We start from the raw sequence: 23832 nt of genomic DNA, 5'->3' as shown, positions 1-23832 counted from the left end.
TCAGTTACTGAAACTTGGGAGGCTTCTGTGGAGGAAGATGATTAAAATACTGACAGCCCTGCCGATGTGCAGAGATGAAGGAGGGCTGGTCTCAACAAGGCTACATTTTAGCCACTATGGATCAAGAAATAGTAATTCAAAAGTCATCTCTATCACTCAGATAGCTTTGTTTAGATACGTTTGAGGTTGTTTCTGCAGTGGATTTTTGTTCAAATCCCAGTTATGTCACCTTACGGAGGCCATACTCCAGGAGAAATTTAAGAAGGGCAGTATGCTGGAAGTAGAGACGGGAAGAAAAGAGCAAGAGCACAGGGAACTGTGCTGGGTGCCCACATCTTCAGTTTTACATCCTGACCAAATGTCCCATCACTGCCAGAATCAGGCCCCAACAAATTTAGTTATACAGGTGTGATAAGAAGCTTGCTATTTACTCCAGTAGGAGCAGGATCAAGCCTCTGAAAACGGTCCTGTGCTCTACAACTGTTAGTATTGTGCAAGGCCCCACCTGGCCCTCCCAGAAAGAAATTCTGGGGAGCCATGAAATTCTGCAGGATTGGAGAAAGCAGAACCACATGGCATGGCTCTGGCAGAGAGAGATCACAAACCAAACCATTCTGTATAATGCCGGGAAGGGAAGGGAAGGGAAGGGAAGGGAAGGGAAGGGAAGGGAAGGGAAGGGAAGGGAAGGGAAGGGAAGGGAAGGGAAGGGAAGGGAAGGGAAGGGAAGGGAAGGGAAGGGAAGGGAAGGGAAGGGAAGGGAAGGGAAGGGAAGGGAAGGGAAGGGAAGGGAAGGGAAGGGAAGGGAAGGGAAGGGAAGGGAAGGGAAGGGAAGGGAAGGGAAGGGAAGGGAAGGGAAGGGAAGGGAAGGGAAGGGAAGGGAAGGGAAGGGAAGGGAAGGGAAGGACATAGCTTTTAAAGTTTAAAAAGATCTTTGTAGAATGCATTAGCATCATCCATACATACATCTCACCTCCTTGGAAATCAGACAGACTTGTGTCAGTCGCTTTGGGAGGAGATCTGTATTTCTGTGGTGCAATAGGTGGAATTGGAGAAAAAAGTGAGCATGAGGCATGTGTAAAAGGATTTCTCCTCTCTAGGGCCTGTACCTTGACAAAAGATGTATTTTCTTAATCCCAAAGTCTCCTCCAGTCTATCTTTTTGCACTCTTTATTGCAGGTTTGGGAACTGTGATACCACAGAGGCAAAACATTCAGAATCACTAATTTCCCACAAATATATGTATACATTTTTAAATGAATACACTTGGGATAAATGTCCGTGGGCTTACAAGCTCTAAAATACATGTGGATGATTTTCTATTTCTTCTCTCTAATCACAGAAGCAAAATGTTTACCTTACTTTTTTTTTTTTCTTACATAGTGACAGGATTCCCAGGACTATAACTGTGTGAGAGTACCAAATATGAAAAACAGACTGTCAAGTGACACGTCCTCACTTTTGGCCCGAGCAAAGAGGAAGTGGCAAGGTTTGCATGTATGTCCCAAACAAGAGGCGTGTTAGATTACATTTGAAGGCTTCTGTGAACATTAAATTACTGAAAGATAATTAATTCTGTTGATAATTTATCAAAAGAGATCTGCAGGAATGGCAACTCAGACCTGAGGTGATAAAAAAGACAAGGCTGGGGAGGAGATGACTGTTCTGTGCCTTGTGTATTACACTTCAGCATTAAAAGTTACATAAAGTGGCAATATATTTTTCAGCAGAAAACCTCGCCAGTTGTGTTATTTATTTTATCCAAATTCTGTATCATGAGGAAAAGATTATTTCAATGGTTTATATATGTATGAGTTATGAAAAGTTATATGTAAAGGTGGTAGAAACATGTTTGAAATTGAACTGTGGATATGATTCAATGGTTAACTTATTTCCTAAATGAATGAGAAAGGAAACAGGTTGCTGCAAGCTTCTGCTCTCACTTCCTTATGAGAGAAGACAGAGACACTATCCCAGAAAGAACGGGGCTGTTGTGCACTCTCGTCTCAGGCAATCATGGGTAACTGGGTGGAGAATGAAGGACTGTCCATCTTTGTTGTTGTAAGTACAATTTTTATTGTGATTTGTATCCATTAGAAAGTTCTGCAGAAAGTTTTAATAAGCAGATCTCATTGTGTCAGTGAATGATTTATCTGATTATTCTGAAACTAGGGCAGCAAGTGCAGTGACACACTTCAAGAACATGATGTTTTAGGAGCCCTGTCTGGTATCTTGATTGCGATCGGCTTTATTGTCAATTTAGAAATGATCAGATGTTAACTTTCTTTTTCTTTGTTAGAAATAAATGTAAGTATCTATTTTATTTGGATGCAACAGTGACTTAAGGAAAAAGAGTAACATTACATATCACTGTTAACCATGTGCACTTCAAAAATAGAAAGCAATCACAACAACAAGCCTTTCTTGCACTTTTGTAACAAAAAGCAGATGTAACTGAAAGCACTGTGGACACGTCTTGAGGATACAAAATTAGTATTAGAGTCAGATTCCAGAATTTAGAGTAGAGATTCATGAATCCTTCGTTAGGACAACTAGCATTTGAACTCAGTTTGTATATAGCTTACATGGAGTAGCTGTGGAAGGTTAAATTCATTCCAAGCAAGATTTAAAAGTACCAGAAATCTCACTCCCATTTAAGAGAGCCAAACACTAAGGCAAGGCAGTCCTCCTTGGAGAAAACTTAGGGACAAGAAAGTATTTCAGCATTCGCTTTTTTTTCACATCAACATGATACAAGAGCTACGCATATACAATATTTAATATGTGTATATATGATATGATATGATATGATATATGATGTGATATGATATGATATGGTATGATATGATATGATATGATAATATTATTGTATATAATATATACAATAAAAATGTAACGCCATTTATGGGATTTCTGCCAAGGGGGGTTAGTATATGTAAATACTGAAAGTAATGCAAAAAAGGCATAGACAATCTGTATTTGTGGTGACTGAAATGTGAATGTCTTTGTTCAAAAAATGTATTTCTGCTGCTGTGAACAATTGATACTTACATATGACATTGTAGGTGCTTAGCTCTAGTTTAGGAACAAAGCATTAGCACTTCAGTGCTTTGAAAAGGAGTAACTACGTTTGCTGTCACCCGCAGTGACTTGAGGAAGTTGAAACTACCAAGAGGTGAATTCGGGTATATTTTTTTCACCAGAACTGAAATATTAACAGAATTAAGAGGCCATTAGGTTGTTCAAGTAGGATTTTTTTTTTATTTCCTTTTTTAGTCTCAGGGGTATACAAGGTTAGCTAATAGGGAAACAAACTAAAGGAGTCACCAGTAAAGAAAGCAGCTAAGTAGACAGACAGTTCACTTTCCTTACCAAAGTATTCTGCATTGTTCACTACGGCTTTATTATATGCTGACTAGCTACAGGGATGTCCAGTGCTTGATAGGAACAGGACCGCCACAGTTTGTATTGATTTACCTCAAAAAAACAGACACATAGCATCCTTAACCCCACCATACTCAGTCTCCATTGGCCCTAGCTGAAGAGTATGGATGGCCCCTAACTTTCCATGTTCTGTATGGGTCAGCACCAAGGACTGTGAGAATCCATCAGGGATCACACCAAACATCTTGGCCTGCTGGGCATGCTGTCAGGCTACTGTACATGGGACTGGCACACTGTCACTTTAAACACGTATTCAAGAGCACTTAATCCTGCGATTAGATTAATTCTGTAATGAGGATTTGGGGATTTCCCATATCCTGCCTTACGCTGATGGAAATCCCTTCATTTTCCTGGACTTGTGCTGCATGGGAAGGATATTTTCAGGCAAACTTCCATTTGGAACTTTTAATGATGTGTGGAGATTTATCTAGACTCACAGACTTAGCGAGACACCTGTAATGTGGCAGTCCTTACTTAACTGTAAGTCCTTCAAACTATGCAAAAGTTTCAGCTACCATTATCTGTGTTTTGGTTTATTGCCACTCCTGTGCTCCTTAAAGCCCATTTCCACCTGCAGCACACCTAACTCTGCAAATAGAAGCACAATGAACTAACTGACCATTTTTTGAACTGTGTAGATTCAGCTATATGCTCTTTAACAACAAACTGTAAAGTTTCCTCTTTGTTTCTCTTTCAGCTTGTGTGGCTGGGGTTAAATGTCTTCCTCTTTTGGTGGTTCTATCTTGCGTATGATATCCCATCAAAATTCTTCTACACCAGAGAACTCCTTGGTGTAAGTACAAAACATACGTTATCTCGGCATAGGCTGAGCATAGACATAGCATTTTTCCCTATTTTTTTGTGACTGAAACAGGATCGAGTTGCTGGAGCAGCAGGTTCATGTAGAAATTAAATTCACACGTAAACAGATAATGCAGACAGACATCCAGTGCTTCTGAATAGAAAGCTGGTATGCAAAATAGAGAGACATCCTAAAGGTGTTTCCAGGTAACTGTTATTCTCCTGATAATTAAAGTAAACGTGTGGCTGCCACTTTATTTAGCAGAAGATGAATAAAATATTGCCATTGGAACTATTGTGCAACCATTTTCCCTTTTTCATAGCCTGAATATTTTACATAGTTATCAGCTCTGAAAAGCAATTGTAATTCATCAAGTGTGTGAAAAGCAGTCACATGATCCTGGACCCTGGGCTGTTCAATATAACCTAACTGGTTGATGCGACATTATGTGTGCAACTATGAAGGTGTTTCCAAAACTACCAAGGGTCATGGCCAATAGAGAAGATTCATTTATTCATATAATTTAAAAGCCTGATCACAGACACAAAAATCACTCTCAGCTTCAAATTACAGTACACAGCATTTTGTAAAAGCTCTGCAAATCTATGGTTTAATTCAACCAAGCAGGAAATCCTGCTCTTGCATATAGCTTCAGATCTATGGATCGAATTCTGCCTTTTGTTGTCAGGGCACAGATCTGTGCATGGATAACTAGAGCTCAGTGTAATCCCAAGTCACTTACTCTTACTGTGATCTGAAACTTGAAAGGGTCCCAATCAATGCAAGGAGAGCACACACTATCTTTCTCTTCCCTTCAGTGTGTTTGGATTAATATGGTCACTAACGCCTCCTTCCAAACTGTCTTTGTCAAAATTTGAAATTATTCAGGATGTGAAGATCAACATCAAGGGAACACATGTCTAAAAGATGGGGCAATGAATTTCCCTAGACTCTCTTTACTGACAACAAAGGTGCACACACAAGGGACAGGTGAGAGCAGGAGCCTTAGGCACTAACCTTCTGAAGCTAAAATGAGCTTTATGAGCAAGACAAAGCTTCGTTGATATCAATGTTAATTACAAGAAAGACTAGTCCTGATCCACTCCTATTGTCTTTTGGAACACTCAACCACTTCCCTTTTAAGCTGTCCTTCTGTCTGTCCTAACCCTCAGCCAACTGAAACCACAGCAGGGTATCTTTCTTTATAGCGTTGGGACAGAAAACTCTCATGATGACTTAAACTTGCATTTGTGCTCGGCCACCAACTGTCAGATCTGAGAGGGAGCTTCTCATATAAACATATGATTTCAAAACTGGGCATAGAAGGTGTCTGTCTGGAGGAAAGTTTTCTTTCTGCATATGTGCCCCTAACCAGGCCAGAGCATGGCTACTCTGAAATGCAAGCATTGTTAATTAACTCTAGATCTCACACTCATTAATAGTTGTGATATAATACATAAATGAAATCTCTGCTTATCTGTCTCCTGGATAACTTCTTAGGTAGTTCATTTAATAATAGCATCTCTCCAATTACAGCATGCCTTGGCTCTGGCAAGGGCTCCTGCAGCTTGTCTGAATTTCAACTGCATGCTGATTCTGCTGCCAGTATGTCGAAACTTGCTCTCCTTCCTCAGAGGATCAAGTGCGGTAAGATGAAGAAAGAATTTCAAAATTTATGAAAGATAATAACCCAAGTAGCCTTGCAAATATGCCCAAGTGACAGTCCAAGTTCCCCAAATACACTGTTATTTGGGGATGTCCTCTCTGAAGAAGTAGAGAAGGCCAGAGTTTTGCTATGAGCAAGACTGAGGTCTCTATACCAATGGTATGCCTAAAGCTCTGTTGAGATACTTAGCCTTGACTTAGACGGCTTCCCTTTTTTCTTGCCTTCTGGGCATCATGCTGCCTTGGATGCGAAGACCCTGTTCTGTCTGCCAGACACCACTGGTGATGCTCACACGTATTTGCCTCATTTGTCAATGATACAATACCCATTTATAGTACAAGAAATTAACCCATGTCTTCTGTCTGTGCATGTTCAGTTCTTACAGCAAATGTATGCTTTCACAGACTTACAATGGGACTTTTCAAGTGGTTCATAAATTACGTTCTTTCTTTTCTGCATTGCATTTCTATCTCAGAATGAAATAGTTCACCAGCCTTTTGACCATTTTTAGCTCCCAGATAGGTATGTTATGCACAGCACAAAGGAACCACCACTAAGAAAAAGGACAACCAATTCTAGGTGATATCTGGGGTGGTTTCTGTGGTAGCCCTGACTGTATCACATTACTGAAATCTAGATCTCTATTACAGCAGAAATAATGCAGACAGAAAGATAAAATAATTTTATTCAGGCATACTAAAAAAAGGCTTCTGTTCCATAGCTATGATTATTAGGCCTCCAAAAGTATCTACAAGTTGCAAACCTTATTAATACAAAATGGATGACCCTTGTCAGCTGAGGGAACACGTAACAACATAATCAGAGACAACCCACACTGTACACTCATTTAGTACATACTCTGACAATCAGTGTGGATGAAAAAGTGAGCTGTTTCTGCCACATTAAGCTCCTAAATTATATTTCCAATGCTGTCCAAAGTTGGGCTGAAAGCAGGTTGGGAAGAAGTCTTCTGAGCTCAAAGCAATGAAAGAGCTGAAGACATTTTCAGAAACATAACTGGAATGCTAAAAACTGATTCCAAGGGTTGAGAATTGTATTGTAACTGGGTCCTAATGCTTCTTGTCCTGAATTGCTCATCTCTTGCAGTTTGCAAGTTGGAACCATGTAGAGATCTACAGCTTCATTTCTGCTGCCTGCCTGCAGCTGACAGCACCAGGCTGTGTGAGGAAGCTCAGAGCTCTGAGGATGTGCAAGGACACGAGGGAGGGACATAAAATAGGATTTTAAGACTGTTTGGAGTTTGTTTAACTTCAGTCGCCTGTTGCAATAAATCTCAATAGCTTTTTATGTATTTCTATATTTATATATTATATACACAATATATTTATAGATATAAATCAATTTTATACAATATATCTATAGCAATGTGTTGTATTACCTCAGGAAGTAGGTAATTGTATACCTTAAGCAAAACATGCACAGCTTAGTGTGCCATTGGTAGGGACAGGACTGTGGTGGCCATGGTGCAGTGGTACAGCTGTTTATGCTTGTTCTACCATTTTGTCTAATTAGCTATGCTCTGGAAGTAAAACCTGTGAGGATCTCATAAGAAAATCAGGATTTTTAAATATCGTGTAACTTACTGAAGGGGTAGTGGCCTTTCCAGTAGCAATGCCATCGGGGTTAGGCAGAGGGGTGAATTGTTCAATAGGAATGTGATGGAAACTCCGGCCATTTACATTCTGCCACTCAGAAATGATACACCACAAAGTTGTTTATTATTAATTGAAAGAACAGCAGCTGTGTTGTTTTTGCATGCCCTTTATTGCTGTATTCATCGCTGTTGTTAATGAGCCTCACTATTGAACTTAACTACAGCATTTTGCCATTGCTTGGTCTTAAACTTCTTAAACAGCAAGATCTGGTGCTCCTACCTGGTTTTTGCAAGGCAGAAAAGCAGGATGGGCACCTCCATGCTGAACTACTCTTTATTCTACAAGCCTTTTAATTATATCTCAAGGCACATGATGCAGAGAAGGCCAAATTTATTCTGGCTGTTGTTATAGTCCGCTGAAGTCATTGCAGTAGTGTTAAAGTTTGTCTTTTAATCAAAGTCACAGCTGGAAAAAAACAAACAAACAAACAAACAAACAAACAACAATGATCTGGAATGATCAGATCCACCTTGTTAGCTGGGAAGATACTTTACCCAACTGTCTACAAAGTTAATGTCCAGCAAGCACTTCGAAGAAAATTTTGATCTCTCTTAATTTGTTGTGTGAAACATTTATATGGTTCCAAGGCGTATAATGTTTTAGCTTGCTTAGTGTTTTGTTACCTTTGGCAGTCAGCAAAAGCAATATAAGGACACAACACAGGATATTTATGCTTTCTACTGCGTGGAGACAACAAATGCTAGCTTTACAAGAACTTTAATTTATAGAACTCTCACTGACTACAGTGCAATGTAGATGGTGTCTCTTAGGCACCTGTCATAATCGTTATTGAAAATATCATTCTGTTCTTCTTAAGAGCCAAGTTCTTCAGCTTTTTTTAGCAGAGAGTTTTTGGGTTTTTTTATTTATTCCTGTTTCCCTTTGGATAACTCCAGTGACAATTTGCAAATGAATGTCTGGCAAGTACACCCAGCATTTTGGGGAAGGAATCACTTAGGAACATAAGTGACTGCTGTGTTTGGAGTGGAAGTTCTCTGAGATGACAGTTATAGCCAGGCTTTACAGTCCATTTCTACAGTGTGAACCACAACAGGATCCTGACGCTAGCTGGCAACCTAAGTCCCTACGAAAACCCTGTCTTGGCATGACAGAGTGTGATGATTCCCTCCATTTATAACATGTAATTTAAATTTAACACAGATAAGACATATATTCTTGCCATACTGCATGTTATTTTTTTCTCATTATCATATACTTTGTTTCAATGGGACATATTAAAATATAATATTATTATTATATTCTTAAGTATGGAGTGATATATTTTTGTTTATATTTAGGAATTCTGAATTTCTAAATATTCTTTACCACCAATGTGACCAATTGGTGTGGCTAGGGCCTCCATTTTTTGTTTATGTTTTTGTTTTCCCTGCATTTAAATAAGTATGCAAAGGCATCACAAGTAGTCTGCAAATACTTTTTTTCTTCATCCCCAAAGTGCTGCTCTACCCGTGTCAGACGACAGCTGGACAGGAACCTCACCTTTCACAAAATGGTGGCATGGATGATCGCCCTTCATACTGGTTGGTACTCAAATGTTTCTTTGTTTACTGCTTTCTTTTTCATTTTAGGCAAAATTCAGGTGGGATTCAAGTTCTTATGGATATGGGCAGAGAGCTGATTTCATTAACCTAAAGGAGTCAGCATGTATCAAGGCTTAAAAGTTTTCAGGCATTAATCTGCAACTGGCAGAGAACAAAAGATAAGTAAGAAATGATACCTTTCTCTTGCACTGTTAGCAAAATTCATGGCACTGATTAATAAAGGGTATTTAGCAATGCCTTGAGAACCAGGTACTCTAGCTATATTTTTTGTTTAGGCTTATAAATTAGCTGGTACATCTGAAAAAAATAATAGAAATTATTAAAGAAAGGGTTGTATAAACTTGGGCAGGACGTTGAATTGTTTTCGTGTTTTATGTGTTATTAGGTAAACTAAAGGTTTTCTGTCTTTTTTTTTCCAAAAAATTTGTCACTTCTCAATTCAAGTATCTTACAAATCATATATCTTAGAACAGTATTCAAGTACTTAAGAGATTACTTGAGATCACCACTTCACAGGAAAGGAACAGGGCAATTCAGTTTATGTAAGGCCACAGAAGTGGTCTGCAGCAGAGAGGAATTGTTCAGGGATGTGAGATCTGCACCTGTCAGGCCCTGATTTATCCAGTGATATAAAAGTGGAACATATTTGAGAAGTGTTGTATAGCTAACCCCTGCAATAACATGTAGTGAAAATAATGTGAAACACTTCAGGTGTGCTAGTTTATGGACAAGTCCAGCCCAGCAAAAACTTTACTAATGACTGTTAGCCAAACAGAAGAGCAAAGAAACCCTAACAAATCTGACACCAAAGAGATCCAGATTCACTGCTTCACTATTCTACATAATTCCTGTATGATCCTGAGAAATAATTTAAGCCATCTCAAGTATAAAATTAGGGCACTGCTCTTCAACTTGAATTGCTGAAAGCCTTTGTTGAACAAAGATGTTCTAGAAATGTTTTCCCTTTACATCTTTCCTTCCTCTACCCAGTAAAAGATGTAAACTTCAGATGGTGAAGCTTTAGCGATAACACACATCAGTGATCTGAAATGGTGATGAAGAGGGTGAGAGTGGCAAAGGTTCTAAGCTGATGTTGAGAAACGTTACAGTGTTCACCCAAATGTTACCCCAGAACACTGAGTACTTACCCTGTGCTTAACCCTAATTATTTGTTTCCTGTCACTCCTAGCAATTCACACCATTGCGCACTTATTCAATGTAGAGTGGAGCGTGCAAGCACGTGTTGAAGAGAAAGACACTCTGACAACTGCGCTCTCGAAACTTGGTGATAAGCCAGGAGAAAGCTATGTCAATTTTTATAGGCAAACTATTCCGGTAAGTGACAGCAGGCTGTGAAGAATCATTATTCCATTCATCTAGGTAATCGTGTAAGAATATCTCAGCAGATTTCCTATTTATGGAGTGCACAATCTGCAATTTGAACCATCTTGCAGGACAGTCTTTTGTAATTCATTCCCCTACGTTGGTTGATAATAGTGTGGCTGATTTTTGATAATACTTTATATCTTTTCACGTGAGGATTTCAAAGTAGTTTTAAAACATTTCATAAAAACAAATGCCCTGTAAAGAAGTCTTCTGATTAGGCAGACGGAAATCAAAGCAAAAGTTTTGACCTTGAGCTCTCTAAATTCTCGTTGGAAAAAAAAAAAAAAAAAAAGGAATCTCCCCATTCCTCAGAAGCACCAAGAGTCTGACATACTTATAAGTTTTGAGAACCACAGCTGCACAACACTTAATTTAACTTTAATTTAGCTTCCTAAATATGGTTGTAGGACCTCAGCTCTAGAAACAGAGTTACGCAAAAATCTTTCTTTTCCCCAAGTCCCTAGTGCTGAGCAGTGGCAGAGTAAGAAACAGTCCTTGGTGTGCAAATAGGTAGAAAATCCTTTATCTCCACTTCCACTTACTGTAGTAAGAGTACATTTGCAGTAAAACAAAAATGGAGTGGGTTTTCAAAACATTGTTGGCAAATTCATACAAGATGGCTTAAAGATTTGCAACAAGATAAAGAATTTGGCAAGGGAGACAGACTGATGGTTCAGCTGGCTCAGCTTTGATGCAGTCTCTTCCTTAGACCAATGTGTTCAATTATTTTACAGAATCCCGTGGGGGGCTTATATGTGGCTTTCACATACTTGGCTGGTCTCACTGGTGTTATCATCACTCTGGCCCTCATACTAATCATCACGTCGTCCACCAAAACCATCAGAAGGTCATATTTTGAAGTATTTTGGTACACACATCATCTGTTTGTCATCTTCTTTATTGGCCTTGTCATCCATGGTGCTGGGTGAGTATTTGCATTTATCACACAATACATGATAACTACTATACTTTAGTTTAAAGCTCTCTACCCACAGATGTATATAGAGACTTTAGTCACTAAACAGCAGTTATTTTTTATGGTAATGATGTGCCAATACGGGTTCTGAGGCCAATAGGCCCTCAGATGCATGCAACAAGTTATTCATGTGCATGAGGCTTATGAGAGTCGGGCATATTAGTTCACTGATAACAAGCTTTTTCTGATATTTAAACTGGAAAGCTCTTTTCCAAGGCTCCAGTTTCTAATTCTTACTTTATCTTTGTGTCCTAAAAGGAATAGTAATAACATAAGGCCTAGGATCTTGTGGGATAAATGATAACTATAAGAACACATATTTATCTTTCAGACTTGGATGAGTTTTGGGGGTTTTACTATCAACAGCATTTCATAATAGATTTTTAGTTGTTGCAGCTCAAATACAGGCAGCTGTGAGTTTCTGTAACTTTTAAATGCCAAACATCTTCTTTTCCAACAGTTAGTTCATTCCATACATTCTGAATTATCTGAATAGCCTATTGAAACAATTTTAGGACTATGCACATGCAATTTTACTGCTTAGAAAAATGAACTTTAGTTGAATTTAGTTGAATTTTTTTTCAGAGAAAAAAAAAAGCTAAATTATCCAAGCCACATTTCATAGTTCATAATTATACTATTTTATCCATTTAAAATGAAATTCTAGGTGTTATTACCTTAAAAATAGCTAAGGATTCAGAGCACTGGAAAGTGTCCTTTAAAAATGCCCAACAAAAATGACTATTCAACAACACTTCCTCTTAGTCCATTAGTGCTAGAAAAAAAAAAAAAGACAGAAATGAGACTACAACAGGAAGAGCAAAAATAGAAGACAGAGGAGGATCATCAGCAGCATGATAGTCCATTTCAACTTCCAAAACAAGAAGAATGTTTGAGTAAAACATTGAAGGACAAGAACAAATGTCTCGTGTTTCCTTCAGCAAACACCATATAATTACCGACAAAATGTCCAGACTTGTCAGCAGCTACTACACAATGCTATCAGAAAGCAAGCATTGCTTTTTCTAGCAGTCAGTGAGTAGCATGTATTTCATAAAAGTTGACTTTTTGGTTACTTGGATGTGGACTATACCTTCTTCATTTTAATAACACAGCACTGAAAATACGAAGAGTTTGGGCAGCAGTAGAGGTCAATGTGGTTGTCAGAGAGATTCAGCTAGACTTTGGGAGGAGATAAACACAGGAATATTATTATCTGTAGTGGGAAGGATGATTTCTGGCAGTGAACTCAGGGTTGGCCGTTAGTCATATGCAGGACAGGTTTTCGATCACTTTCAGGCAAAGATAGCTCCATCGTATTTTGCCTTAAAAGCAAAAGACATTTTGAGTTTAGAGAAAGTGATACTATACTGAAAAAATATTGGATGGTCTTTGTATGCTCAAGAAAGGAATCTTAGTTGTGTAAAGATGGATGTTATGAAATAAGTATGATCTGACACTCTCAAAGTTGTATGTTTGAAAGAGACATCGGTGTCGTATCTCAAAAGAGAAGGCTGTGTCATACACAGGTATATGTACATACATACATATATACAGAAAACTGAGGCAAATATAGTTAATGGAAAGAAGGGGGCAGATTCTTGTCTGTTACAGGCTGTTAAAGCATTTTTCCATTACCAATATTCTTTGCACATGAGTTACGTCACAGACAAAAGTCCAAACCTTCCCCTTGTAGTAAAGAGGAAAGAGTACAGAGATTCAGGTCACCCTGCTTTGGAAGTTAAAGCAAAACTTGTAGCAGAAAAAGAAGTAATTATAAGGCTATATTACTGAAAGCTTAATTTCAGTACTGGAAGAGCATCTACATTGCATAATAAGTGAAAATAATGGTTTTCCTTTTCTTGTACAGGCTCCCAGCATTGTCAAACTTTGAGTGGATTGTAGGCCAGGGCAAAAACCACCAGGCCCACTCTTTCCCTTAAGTGATGGGGGTGAGGGTTGTCAGAAAACAGGCGGCAAATGGGCTCCTCCTGTTCCCGTAAATCACCCCAGAGGGCGGCTCCGCTGAAGCCATTGTCACTAGTGGGGAAGTGAATTGCAACTGGTGATCCTGCAAACTGCAACTCGTGATGCTCCTAGGACAGTGTCATTCTTTCCCTTTATTTTTCAGGCAGGATGTTAATGAAACCCTTAATGAGGAAGCGATTCGTTAGCATCTATCAGCAGTGAAATCTTTTAACTTTCAAGATTGTGCACAGGCATTGTAATAATCCTCTGATACGTTTGTCACTTAAAGCCAGATACACTTTTAACTTAGATACCAAATTTTGTTGAAAGATAAGAAACACAGTTTAGTTCAAGGAAATTGATCTTGAAACACGGAAAGAGAAGTCATGGAAAGAAAATATCAACAGGATCATATTGGCCTAAAGCCAACCTGCATCAGACCATTTCTAGGGAAAGTCATCAGATCTTAATCTGCATTTCTTTGCTATCACCCTCATCCTACTAATTACCATCATTCTGGGGACTCTCTCATGCCCTAACGTTGGTAAAACTCCACACAGAGGCAGGAAATAATGACCAAGATCTGAATATATTTTTTGTCCTCAAAACTGAAATTTTCTTCCAGCACCAGCTCTGCTACTGGAAAGCTAGAACTGGAGCAATCAGGCTTCTCTATAATAAAACAAACAACCAAAACAAAACAAAACAAAGCACAAGCCAGAATATGGAGTCAAGATCATCAACTGACATAAACTGGTTTGGCTGGCGTAGCTCCTTTGAGCCAGAGGGACCTGTGCCCATTCACACCAACTGAACATCTACTGTGCAGCTTTAAAGAGAGAGAAAGTATCAAAGGAGGTACTTTGGAAAGGGTTCTCTATGATTTCTAAGCTAAATAACAGTAATAATTTCTGCACTGATCACTAGGAAACTGATTATTGAGCCCACTCTCTGCTTTGTTTTTCTTATTGAAGGAAAAAGTAGGATTGATTTGAAAAGAATGAAGTTTTCCTATTGTGACCACATACTGGAAATTATAATGAACATGCCCCTTAGTTCCTCATCTGATCTTGTTGTTGGTATTTTCCCCTACAAACTTTCCTCCTCATTATTATTATTTTAATAGGAACTTTGTGGGTTGGTCAGAGCAGTAGAGCTGAATCAAAAGGTACACTAGCACTGCAGAAGTCCATAACTTCACGGAAATAGAATAGTACATAAACAGAATAATAATAAGTGACAGTTCATGACAGTAGGTTCGTTTACATTTCATTCCCTTAATGTTTTGCAATTTTTTTTTCAGGCGTATTGTACGTGGACAGACTGCTGAGAGTCTGGCTGAACATAATCCACAGATTTGCTATAAGAACTTCAGTGACTGGGGGAAAAAAGGAGTTTGCCCAATCCCCCAGTTTTCAGGGAATCCTCCTATGGTAAGAACAATTGTTTTGAGTGTAAAGCCAATCAAAAGTGTTTAGAGTTTACTTTTTGTTAAATAATGTATACAGTCACTGTAGAAAGCAGCTTACTTTACGTAAAGCAGTATGTGTTTACAAAAATGTATTTTGCGGCTTCTGGAGGTTCCTAAAAAGTGCTATAATCCACATAATAGTTTCATATTATTAACGGATCGATAATCATTAACAGAAAATGATTGTCTCCAGACATCAAGAGCTGAAACTTCAGCTCTTACTGACTAACCAGGCTGGCTTTCATTCATGTTTCAGACAGAGCTGTTAACAGAAAACTTCCCTGCAGTAATACAAACCTGAGTCAGTAACACATTGAGAGTTTTATTCCACATTTCACCTAGCTACCTTAGTTTTAAGGTAGAGACAAAATCACCCATAGGAAAGTGCATTGCTATAGCTATTGTATCCATTGAAAATCCAACTGCAATTCTCAACAAAGAAAAATTCTCTCTCTGAGCAGAAGCTATTTTGAAGGTGTCATATATTTTAAGGCTTCCATACTCTGGTTGATAAGTAACTTAAATTAACTCCTGTTAATAGCATTTCCAGAATTCAGTGTAATGTAAGTTGCCATCTTCATGATCTGACTTCTCATTTTATTCTGTTAACAGACATGGAAGTGGGTAGTAGGTCCCATGTTTTTGTACCTCTGTGAGAGGTTGGTGCGGTTTTGGAGGTCACAGCAGAAGGTTGTTATCACAAAGGTATGTGTTGATGCTATGCTTAACACCGGGCAAAACATTACCAATTTTTCCAGACGGTGCAGCAAAGCCAGCAGTGCCTACACATCAGACAATGTGGTCAATTAAAGACCTGGCAGGTGTGTCCTGGCTGCTAACATGCAAAAATAATACTAACCATTAACATCTAAGCATAGTTGTCTCCAAGCCGGTCTTTAAAAGAGTGCAGGAAGAAGTTAGCTAAGGCACAGGACTGAATCTTAGAGAATTATTTTTCTTCAGATCTAGGGAAATGCTCACCAATGTAAATATTCCACAGCCTTCTGAGTAATTTAGGATAACGAATTTTTGTTTTCAAAACTACCTGGATATTTAGGAAGTCGGATTTTTCAGCAGAACAAATGTCTTCTGAGTAAGAGAGTTAGGGGGTACCTATTTTGCACAGCCAAAGCTAATGTTGAACTTAGGTGGTAGGTCCCCATGGTGTGTTGCAGAGATATTAATGCTGGTTCTGAAAGTATGATAGGCAAATTATCACAACATCAAACTCAAAAACATAGAAACTCTCCCGGCCTTTCCCAACATAATTTCTTCACATGGCAGTGTGTTGCATCTCATGGACCTACCCTGTTCAAGTCATAGCAGGATCTGGGGGATCATAGTAGATGCCTCTACTGTTCCCTGGCACCATGCTGACATATTGGAAGGCTCTTATACTCTTGCATACTTTATAGCAATTTTACCAAAATATCTCTATTTCTGCATAATATGTCTGTTGTGCCTGCTTGGTTCCCTGTTGGCAGGAAGTTTCTTCCACAGTGCTGAGCACTATTATTGATACCTACATTAATAAACAGAGAGACTGGATTCTCTTCTAAAAACTGAAAATAACATTGGCAGACAACTTTAGAATTAAAAAATTGCAGTGACTGAAATACTAGCCTTGCTTCTAGAATATTCCTACTGTTAATTCTTGGCTAAATATAGGTACAATAGGTACAACTATAGTTCCCATCCAGGTACAAAATGAAAACTTCAGTTTCCAGTGGTACTTTCTGTCTAATTCCCTATCTGTATGATAGCTCTTTGTTGATACATACATCCAGCTTCATTGACACTGTGCCACTGTGTAAGGTGCACCTAGAATTAACAACGTGCATACACAGATCTGGTGATGTGTTACAAGATGTTCCAGTCTGACCTGTCCCTTTTGGAATGACTGCAAGTAGACTGTGAAAAAGGTACCTCAGCCAAAAATTCAGCATCTTCTGCAGTCTTTCACCTGGCTGTCAGGCATTGCTTCTCACTCCCAGTTCTACTGGGAACAAAGTTTCACCTCCTTTCCTTGCCTTCATAGGAAAGGGTGATGTTGGTGATGAAGGACATAGATAAAACCAGTGATCAGGGAAGACAACCTTTTCCTTTTGTCTTTTTTTTCCCCTTGTCCCTCTTACTGTAGGTGGTGATTCATCCTTTCAAGACGATTGAGCTCCAGATGATGAAGAAGGGTTTCAAGATGGAGGTCGGACAATACATTTTTGTCAAATGTCCAGCAGTGTCTAAACTGGAATGGCATCCATTCACTCTAACCTCTGCCCCAGAAGAGGATTACTTCAGTATTCATGTCCGTATTGTGGGGGACTGGACAGAGGGCTTGTTCAATGCCTGCGGATGTGACAAGCAAGAATTCCAGGAGGCCTGGAAGTTGCCCAAGTACGTACAAAGAGTCTCCGTCATAAAGCCAACCAAAATCTTAAACACTTTAAATTTTACTCAGCCAGTTTGGTGGCACCTGTGATACAGTCTTTAACTACTTCCATCACAGATGCTGACCTTGGACTGCTCCTTCCAGTTCCCTCCTATGATCAAATCCACCTTTTCTTTTACTTTCTAGCATTCAGCCCAAACATGCATTTTAACAGACAAATACTTTACCTTTCTACTGTTACTTTAAATGGTGCTAACAAATATTCACTATTGATTTATTAAGAGTACTTTTGATTTCAGGATAGCTGTGGACGGCCCCTTTGGAACTGCCAGTGAGGACGTATTCAGTTATGAAACTGTTATGCTTGTTGGAGCTGGGATAGGGGTCACGCCATTTGCATCTGTGCTCAAGTCTGTCTGGTACAAATACTGCCACGATGCGACCAACCTAAAACTTAAGAAGGTACGTATCCTCTTCGTCACAGAAATTTCCCAGAACCCATGTAGTTGTTGAAGGGCTGACAGCCCAAATCGAAACAGGCCCAGAAAAGGGATCTGGCTCCAAGCATGTATGAATCCTGAAAGAAAAGCCCAGTTATCTCACAAGAGAAGCAGACAGGGAAGCAAAAGTTTAAAAAAAATAAAAAAGAATGAAAAGAGAAATACCCTATGAGCAAAATCCTATATGCAAATCCTGGCTGTGGTCCTGGGGATTTCCACCTGTGGTGGAGGTGCCATTCAAGCCATGCTAGATACAAAACGACATGCCATACTTCCCAAGCACTAACTACAGCCCATGCAAATATTGTGTGTCTTCCCTAACAACAAAGAGAGCGACTCTGTCAGTGGAAGCACACTGCTGCCATCCTCTTCTTGCCTTCTGTGCCTGGAAAGTCCCTGTGCAGAGGCGTGGGGTCACACTCCACCGTTATGGGCATATCCAGAGGACAGATCTGATTTCATTGCCTGCTTTAATTTAACTTCCCCATCAGCAGAGAGGGAGATATAATCTACCTCCAGGTCATTATTTTACGTCCTAACAAGCTGTTTTACAAGATACAACTGGGGAAACATCCTGAACTACAAATGTAACCCACCAGTGAAAGACAAATACGAAGATGTTTCCTTGTTCTTGCAGTCGCTCATTCTGCTTCACAACCCTCCCAGTGTCAAAACCCCTGAATAGCTTCAGTACTGCCTACCCATTAACTGAACTGGTCAGGGCAATTTCTACAAGAACTCTGAAATCCTCATTTAGTCAGCAGACAGAAACCCGGAAACCTAAAGGACTATGTCCCCTGACAGTTTACTCTTGTTTCTTCCAGATCTATTTTTACTGGCTTTGCAGGGACACTCATGCTTTTGAATGGTTTGCTGACCTCTTGCAGTCTCTGGAGACTCAAATGCAGGAGAGAAATAACGCGGAGTTTCTCAGCTATAACATCTACCTTACAGGCTGGGATGAATCTCAGGTAAAAACACTGCAGAAAATATCACTGCCTTATGTACTGAGGCAGGTGTGTTATGTTTTGCTAAATTTTTGAACAGCCATTATCCTGGGCTTCCACCTGGCTCTCAGAGGTTTTAGGTGCAGATAGGTATTACCCATTAGAAATTACACGAGATCAGCTGCTAATGTACACTCTGACTTTCTCTGTGCACTCCAGAAAGTAGTCTTTCATCACAACATCAACCTCAGCTGATCATCCAAGTGTCTCTAAAGCAGTTACTACTGCCTAAAGCAGAATTAATGGCATCTGGGAGAAGGTAATGCACAAGATCTGAGCAATGGCAGCATATTCTTTTCAGGGCCTTCATGAGTTCTCCCATCTGATCCCTTGTACGTAGGGCGCTGTAGGTATACAAAGGAGCTGCTTCTCCACGACCCACCTGAGAATGTGTGATTCAGTCAGGAAAGGTGCTCACTCTGTTACTTTTTATGATGTTTTACTTCACTTTTGTCTCACCTTTGCAAAATTTGCCATGTGCCTGAAGTGCCATAGCTCTGCTACAGGGATAGGGTAGCAGCACGGTAGGAAGTTTCCTTACACAGACAATGGAAAAACAGGAAAGAAAGAAGAAAAATCACACAATTTTTGCTTTGGGAGAAAGTTCCCGCTCTAACTTTTCTGGCATATAATAGTGCTGCAGAACTCTGCAAGGGTTGAACTTATGCCCTAACCACTTCTCTTCTTCCTGTCCCTACTTAGCTTAGCTGGTCTAGGTGATAGTTACACAGGGAAGGTAGACAAGACCTCCTCATGTGGATCAAGCCTGGCAGAGATCAAACTGGCAGGACTTCATTAAGGTCATGGGAATTGTATTATTGTAACTGTAGGGGAAGTTTTGTTTTAATTTACAGCTTTATTTTACAGTTCTTGGACTAAAACAGTTCATTCCAAAAGAAATGTAATTTCTGTGTGTTCACAGTGTTCAACACTTCATGGCTTTAAGTCTTGAGATAACCCAATCAGGGGGAAAAGGGGAGATGGACACTACTAGTCAGGACTATACTCATGTTAACTTTCCTTTCTAAACAACATAAATTCTTCAGGAATGTTCTTGGTTTGCAATTAATTCAGTGCATGTTGACATGATGCTGTCCTTTGTCTTTCATTTCCCACAGGCCACTCATTTTGTAGTGCATCATGAAGAAGAGAAGGATGTGATTACAGGCCTTAAACAGAAAACCTTGTATGGAAGACCTAACTGGGAAAACGAGTTCAAAACCATTGCAAGGCAGCATCCAGGGTAAACCTGTACTGATAGTCCTCTGTCTGAATGCCATAATAGCACAACCTTGTTCCTTTTATAAAGTTTGAGGAAAGTATTTTAGAGTATTTTATTAACAATCTCCAAGTATCTTCTAATCATGGACATGACCTCGAGTCTTGACCAAATTTTTTTAACGTACAGCTTAAAAAAAAAAATCATCCATGTTTGGTGAGGTACTTCATGCAGTATGCAATTACTAGCAGACGTTTTAGAAAAAACATATCACAACTTCCTAGCTGAAGTAGATAGGAACGTCATTTGACCTCTAAATACCTCTAATAGTAATACCTTCTACCTCAAAAAAAAATTATATATATATATAGAGAGAGATAGATGGCCTTTGGCTGAACACCCAAAATTTGTGGGAAAAATGGAACAGTTCCTTTCAAGAATTTGTGTCATAAACTCTGAGGCTTTACTTCATTGATTCCACTGAGGTCCATAGAATTGTCTTCACTGACTTCTGCTGAGCTGAGATTTAGCCCACCATCTGCTTTAGAAGCAGTAGAAAATGCCTTGCAAGTTTGAAGCGGTTATAGGTTTTAAAGGGAAGATATACCATTCTCCTTTACGTTCCATGACTGAGGAAAAAAAAAACCTTGCAGCTACAGAACATAAGATTGATATGCACAAACAACATCCAGCTGCTCTACATTTAGTTCCTGACCGTGTTTTCATTTTCTTAACAGTTCCAGAATAGGTGTTTTTCTATGTGGACCTGAGGGCCTAGCTGACACGCTCAACAAGCAGAGCATCAGTAACTCGGAAGCTGACCCACGAGGAGTACACTTCATCTTTAACAAGGAAAATTTCTAACTCCCAAATATGTGGCAGTCGTTCATTCAATACAAAGTCTAAAGACTGGATCTCTTTTTCTGGGAAGAACAGCCCAGCTTCTAATCCCAGTTACACAAATGCATATCCCTTTGCTTCTTTGGAATTATTCTGGCGCTGCAGTAGAGTAGGAGTCAAGTTTTACTTTAAGAAAGTGTGCACTGCCTGCCCACCCACCCCCCAACATGCTGGCGATTTAGAAAAAATTTATTCTTCATCTGTGTGAGGGGAATTCCCCTCAACTGTCTTTATCCTCCTGTTATTCATAATGACTGCTGAAGGTTCAAGGCAGCCATCTACATTTGGGAACCAATTCACACAGAGAAAGCTTAATGCTATTAAACAATAAAGCATTCTGGCATAATGCTTGCTATTAAGAGACAGCTTATCCTGGATACAGGGAGTCTCTGGAATGAGGGAGGACTTAGGAAAGGGTGAGTAGGAAAAACTGGACCTTACAACAGGAAATCTGCTTTGCACACCAGCATCTCTCAGGCTCCCAGATACACAAGGCTAAAATGCCTCGTCCGAGAGATAGCATGGGCAGCTGGAAAGCAGCCGTTTCTCTTTAGGGAAGAAGAGAAGTGAAAATGAACCACCTGGATGTCAGAGCACCGCTGCCACCATCGCCCAGCTGCAGCGGGGACCATGAGGCTGGTGCCAAACCAAGTCCTCTGCTCTGTAAGCCATCGCTCAGCTGCTTCGAACTGTCTCAGTTTCACATCTCTAAATTTCTGACTTCAAGGCTGAAAGAACTCGTCACTGAATGGTTTAATGGCTCTTTCGTGAAGCATTTTAAAATGCACACAGGGCTGTTGGCCCTTGTTCAGCTGCTCCTCTTTGACAGTAGTGAAATAGGTTTGAGAAAGCAAATACCATGGGGACAGTAGCTGGAACAGGTATGAATAAAGCTTGCATGTATGCAAGAAACCCATACAAAGCACAGTTCTTCTGTATGTACAGTACAGGTAACAGGTTATTAAAAAAAAAAAAAAAGGAACCAAGATACTTTCAATACCAGCAGCAGGAAAAGAAAAAAAAAAAAAGAAAAAGAAAAAGAAAAAGAAAAAAGAAAACTTTAAAGCCAGCAGCATAGAAAAAAAAAAAGGTGAAAAAAAAAACTTGAAACAGACATATTTTATTTCAGCCCGGTTCAGCCCAGTCACCTGCTTACTGCCTTTAAAACTCCTCTGCCAAGCCCTACAATAGCGCCTACACAACACTAGACCTTGCTGACAGGTTCCTGCAGTCACAGATAAAAGTGGTGACCTCCTTTTGTAACTTCACACAAGTTTGTGTAACCTTCTGGTTGTATGTAGCATATTTTACACCCCAGCTTGCCAGACGGGATGTGTTCTCCCTTTACACCATTTTTAAATGTTATCCAAGCACTTCATGCTACTTTAGAAGGACAGCTTACCATTTTTATTTATTAATACGAAACTTACCTATATGATACTGAATTGTATCACCATCTGAAGGGCAGAAGTCACAGTTGGTAAATGCTAGTAAAGATCAACTCTTGGTGAGGAATTTTTCAATTCTTTTCTTCAATTCTCAAAAGGGCCGTATTTAAATCCACATAATAATGTTTGAAACATGCCTATTCAATCATAACAGAGCTTAAACAGAATTTAAAAAACTTCTTCCTTGGAATAAAAAGAATTGCTACTGAAATAGAGTAAGGCTGTCATCCTCTGCAGAGAGCTCTGAAATATCTGGCTTTGATTTCAATGGACATATGATCAGATTTTCACACTGTCAGAAAGCAGGCAAACTGGAAGTTTGGGGTCTAATCGATACAGAAGAAGGAAGAAGGGGTCTAATACAGCATATTTACCATTCGAAGATTCTTGGAGGGGGTACATTTTAATTCACCATTTTCTAAACATTGTCATGTTTGTTCTTACAGCTCCAGGGATCTTTCCTTTCACAGCCAGTTCTAATGACACTCCCTGACCTGCTGCACGTTTATACCAGGGACTGTTGGTCACCTCAAACTCAGAAAAAAGGAATCGTGTGCATATCAATAAACCACTGTCTTTCTAAAACATGTAAAAGAGCAAGCAAGAACTTCTCAGTTTCTTTCAAAGGTTTGTTTTATTAAATACTGCTGAAATATGAGACATGCATTATCAATCATGGTCTGAAATATGAAATATGAAGGGTGCTTTTTTAATCTAGGATACGTGAGTGAAACAGATAGCACTACAGATAGCACTGAAACACAAACATAAGAAAGAAACTAGATCAAGTCCTCCCTACTCTTCAGCAAAGCATGGGTGAATGTCAGTGGTATTGTTTTCAACGCTGCTGTCTTTTTCCTAATGTAGTAAAGCCCTCCTTCCAAATGCTTGCCTGGTCTATAGACGTTCCCCACATAGGTGGTATTTCTGTGAGCCACTTGAGACGTGCCAGTCCTAGATGATCATGGTTACAACACTACTGCCTCCAATGCACAACATGCAGTGCTCTTCATTCATCCTCAGGAGAAGGCCAGGGCAGCAGGCTACAGGTGAGCCTACAGGACAGTCCTGTTTTGTGGCCCGATGACACTGCTTGGAAATAGATCACTGCTATAGGCCGGGCCCCTTGCTGAAAATTTCCTCCTTCCGTGTGTTTGGGGATTTTCTGTCATGGGGGCGGTGGCAGGGGTAGCTCTCACAATAAACAGATTCTTTTGCTGTCACGCTGCTGGCTCTCAAGGGCCTGTCCTGGAAAAAAAAGGTTGGCTTCTCAGCTTTGCTCGGGAAGCTGCACATGGTATTCTGCACTTTGGGCAAAGCTGCCTGCCACCCTGACCTTAATAGGAAGCACCAGCAAGATTTTCTGAAAGGCAGGGACACGTCAGGGTTGTGCCTGTGGACAGCTGGGGCAAGCAGTGTCA

The 23832-nt window shown here is 39.7% G+C and overlaps 1 protein-coding gene across 1 annotated transcript; it reads left to right on the top strand.

Annotated features, from left to right (window-relative positions):
- The first annotated feature begins 1438 nt into the window (after nt 1-1438).
- Nucleotides 1439-23069, top strand: CYBB (cytochrome b-245 beta chain). The gene is made up of 13 exons (XM_080576274.1): nt 1439-2058; nt 4139-4234; nt 5780-5890; nt 9042-9126; nt 10337-10482; nt 11268-11458; nt 14781-14910; nt 15561-15653; nt 17089-17342; nt 17637-17799; nt 18662-18808; nt 19963-20087; nt 20801-23069. Exons 1-13 carry the CDS (start codon nt 2014-2016, stop codon nt 20925-20927), a joined length of 1713 nt encoding a protein of 570 aa, XP_080432400.1. The 5' UTR covers nt 1439-2013; the 3' UTR covers nt 20928-23069.
- Nucleotides 23070-23832: the final 763 nt, after the last annotated feature.

This window comes from Anser brachyrhynchus, assembly GCF_964034855.1.
Source record: "Anser brachyrhynchus genome assembly, chromosome: 1".
In the NCBI taxonomy this organism is placed as follows: domain Eukaryota; kingdom Metazoa; phylum Chordata; class Aves; order Anseriformes; family Anatidae; genus Anser; species Anser brachyrhynchus.
Note: the sequence above shows the minus strand (reverse complement) of the source record. Positions and strands in the feature narration are given on the sequence as shown.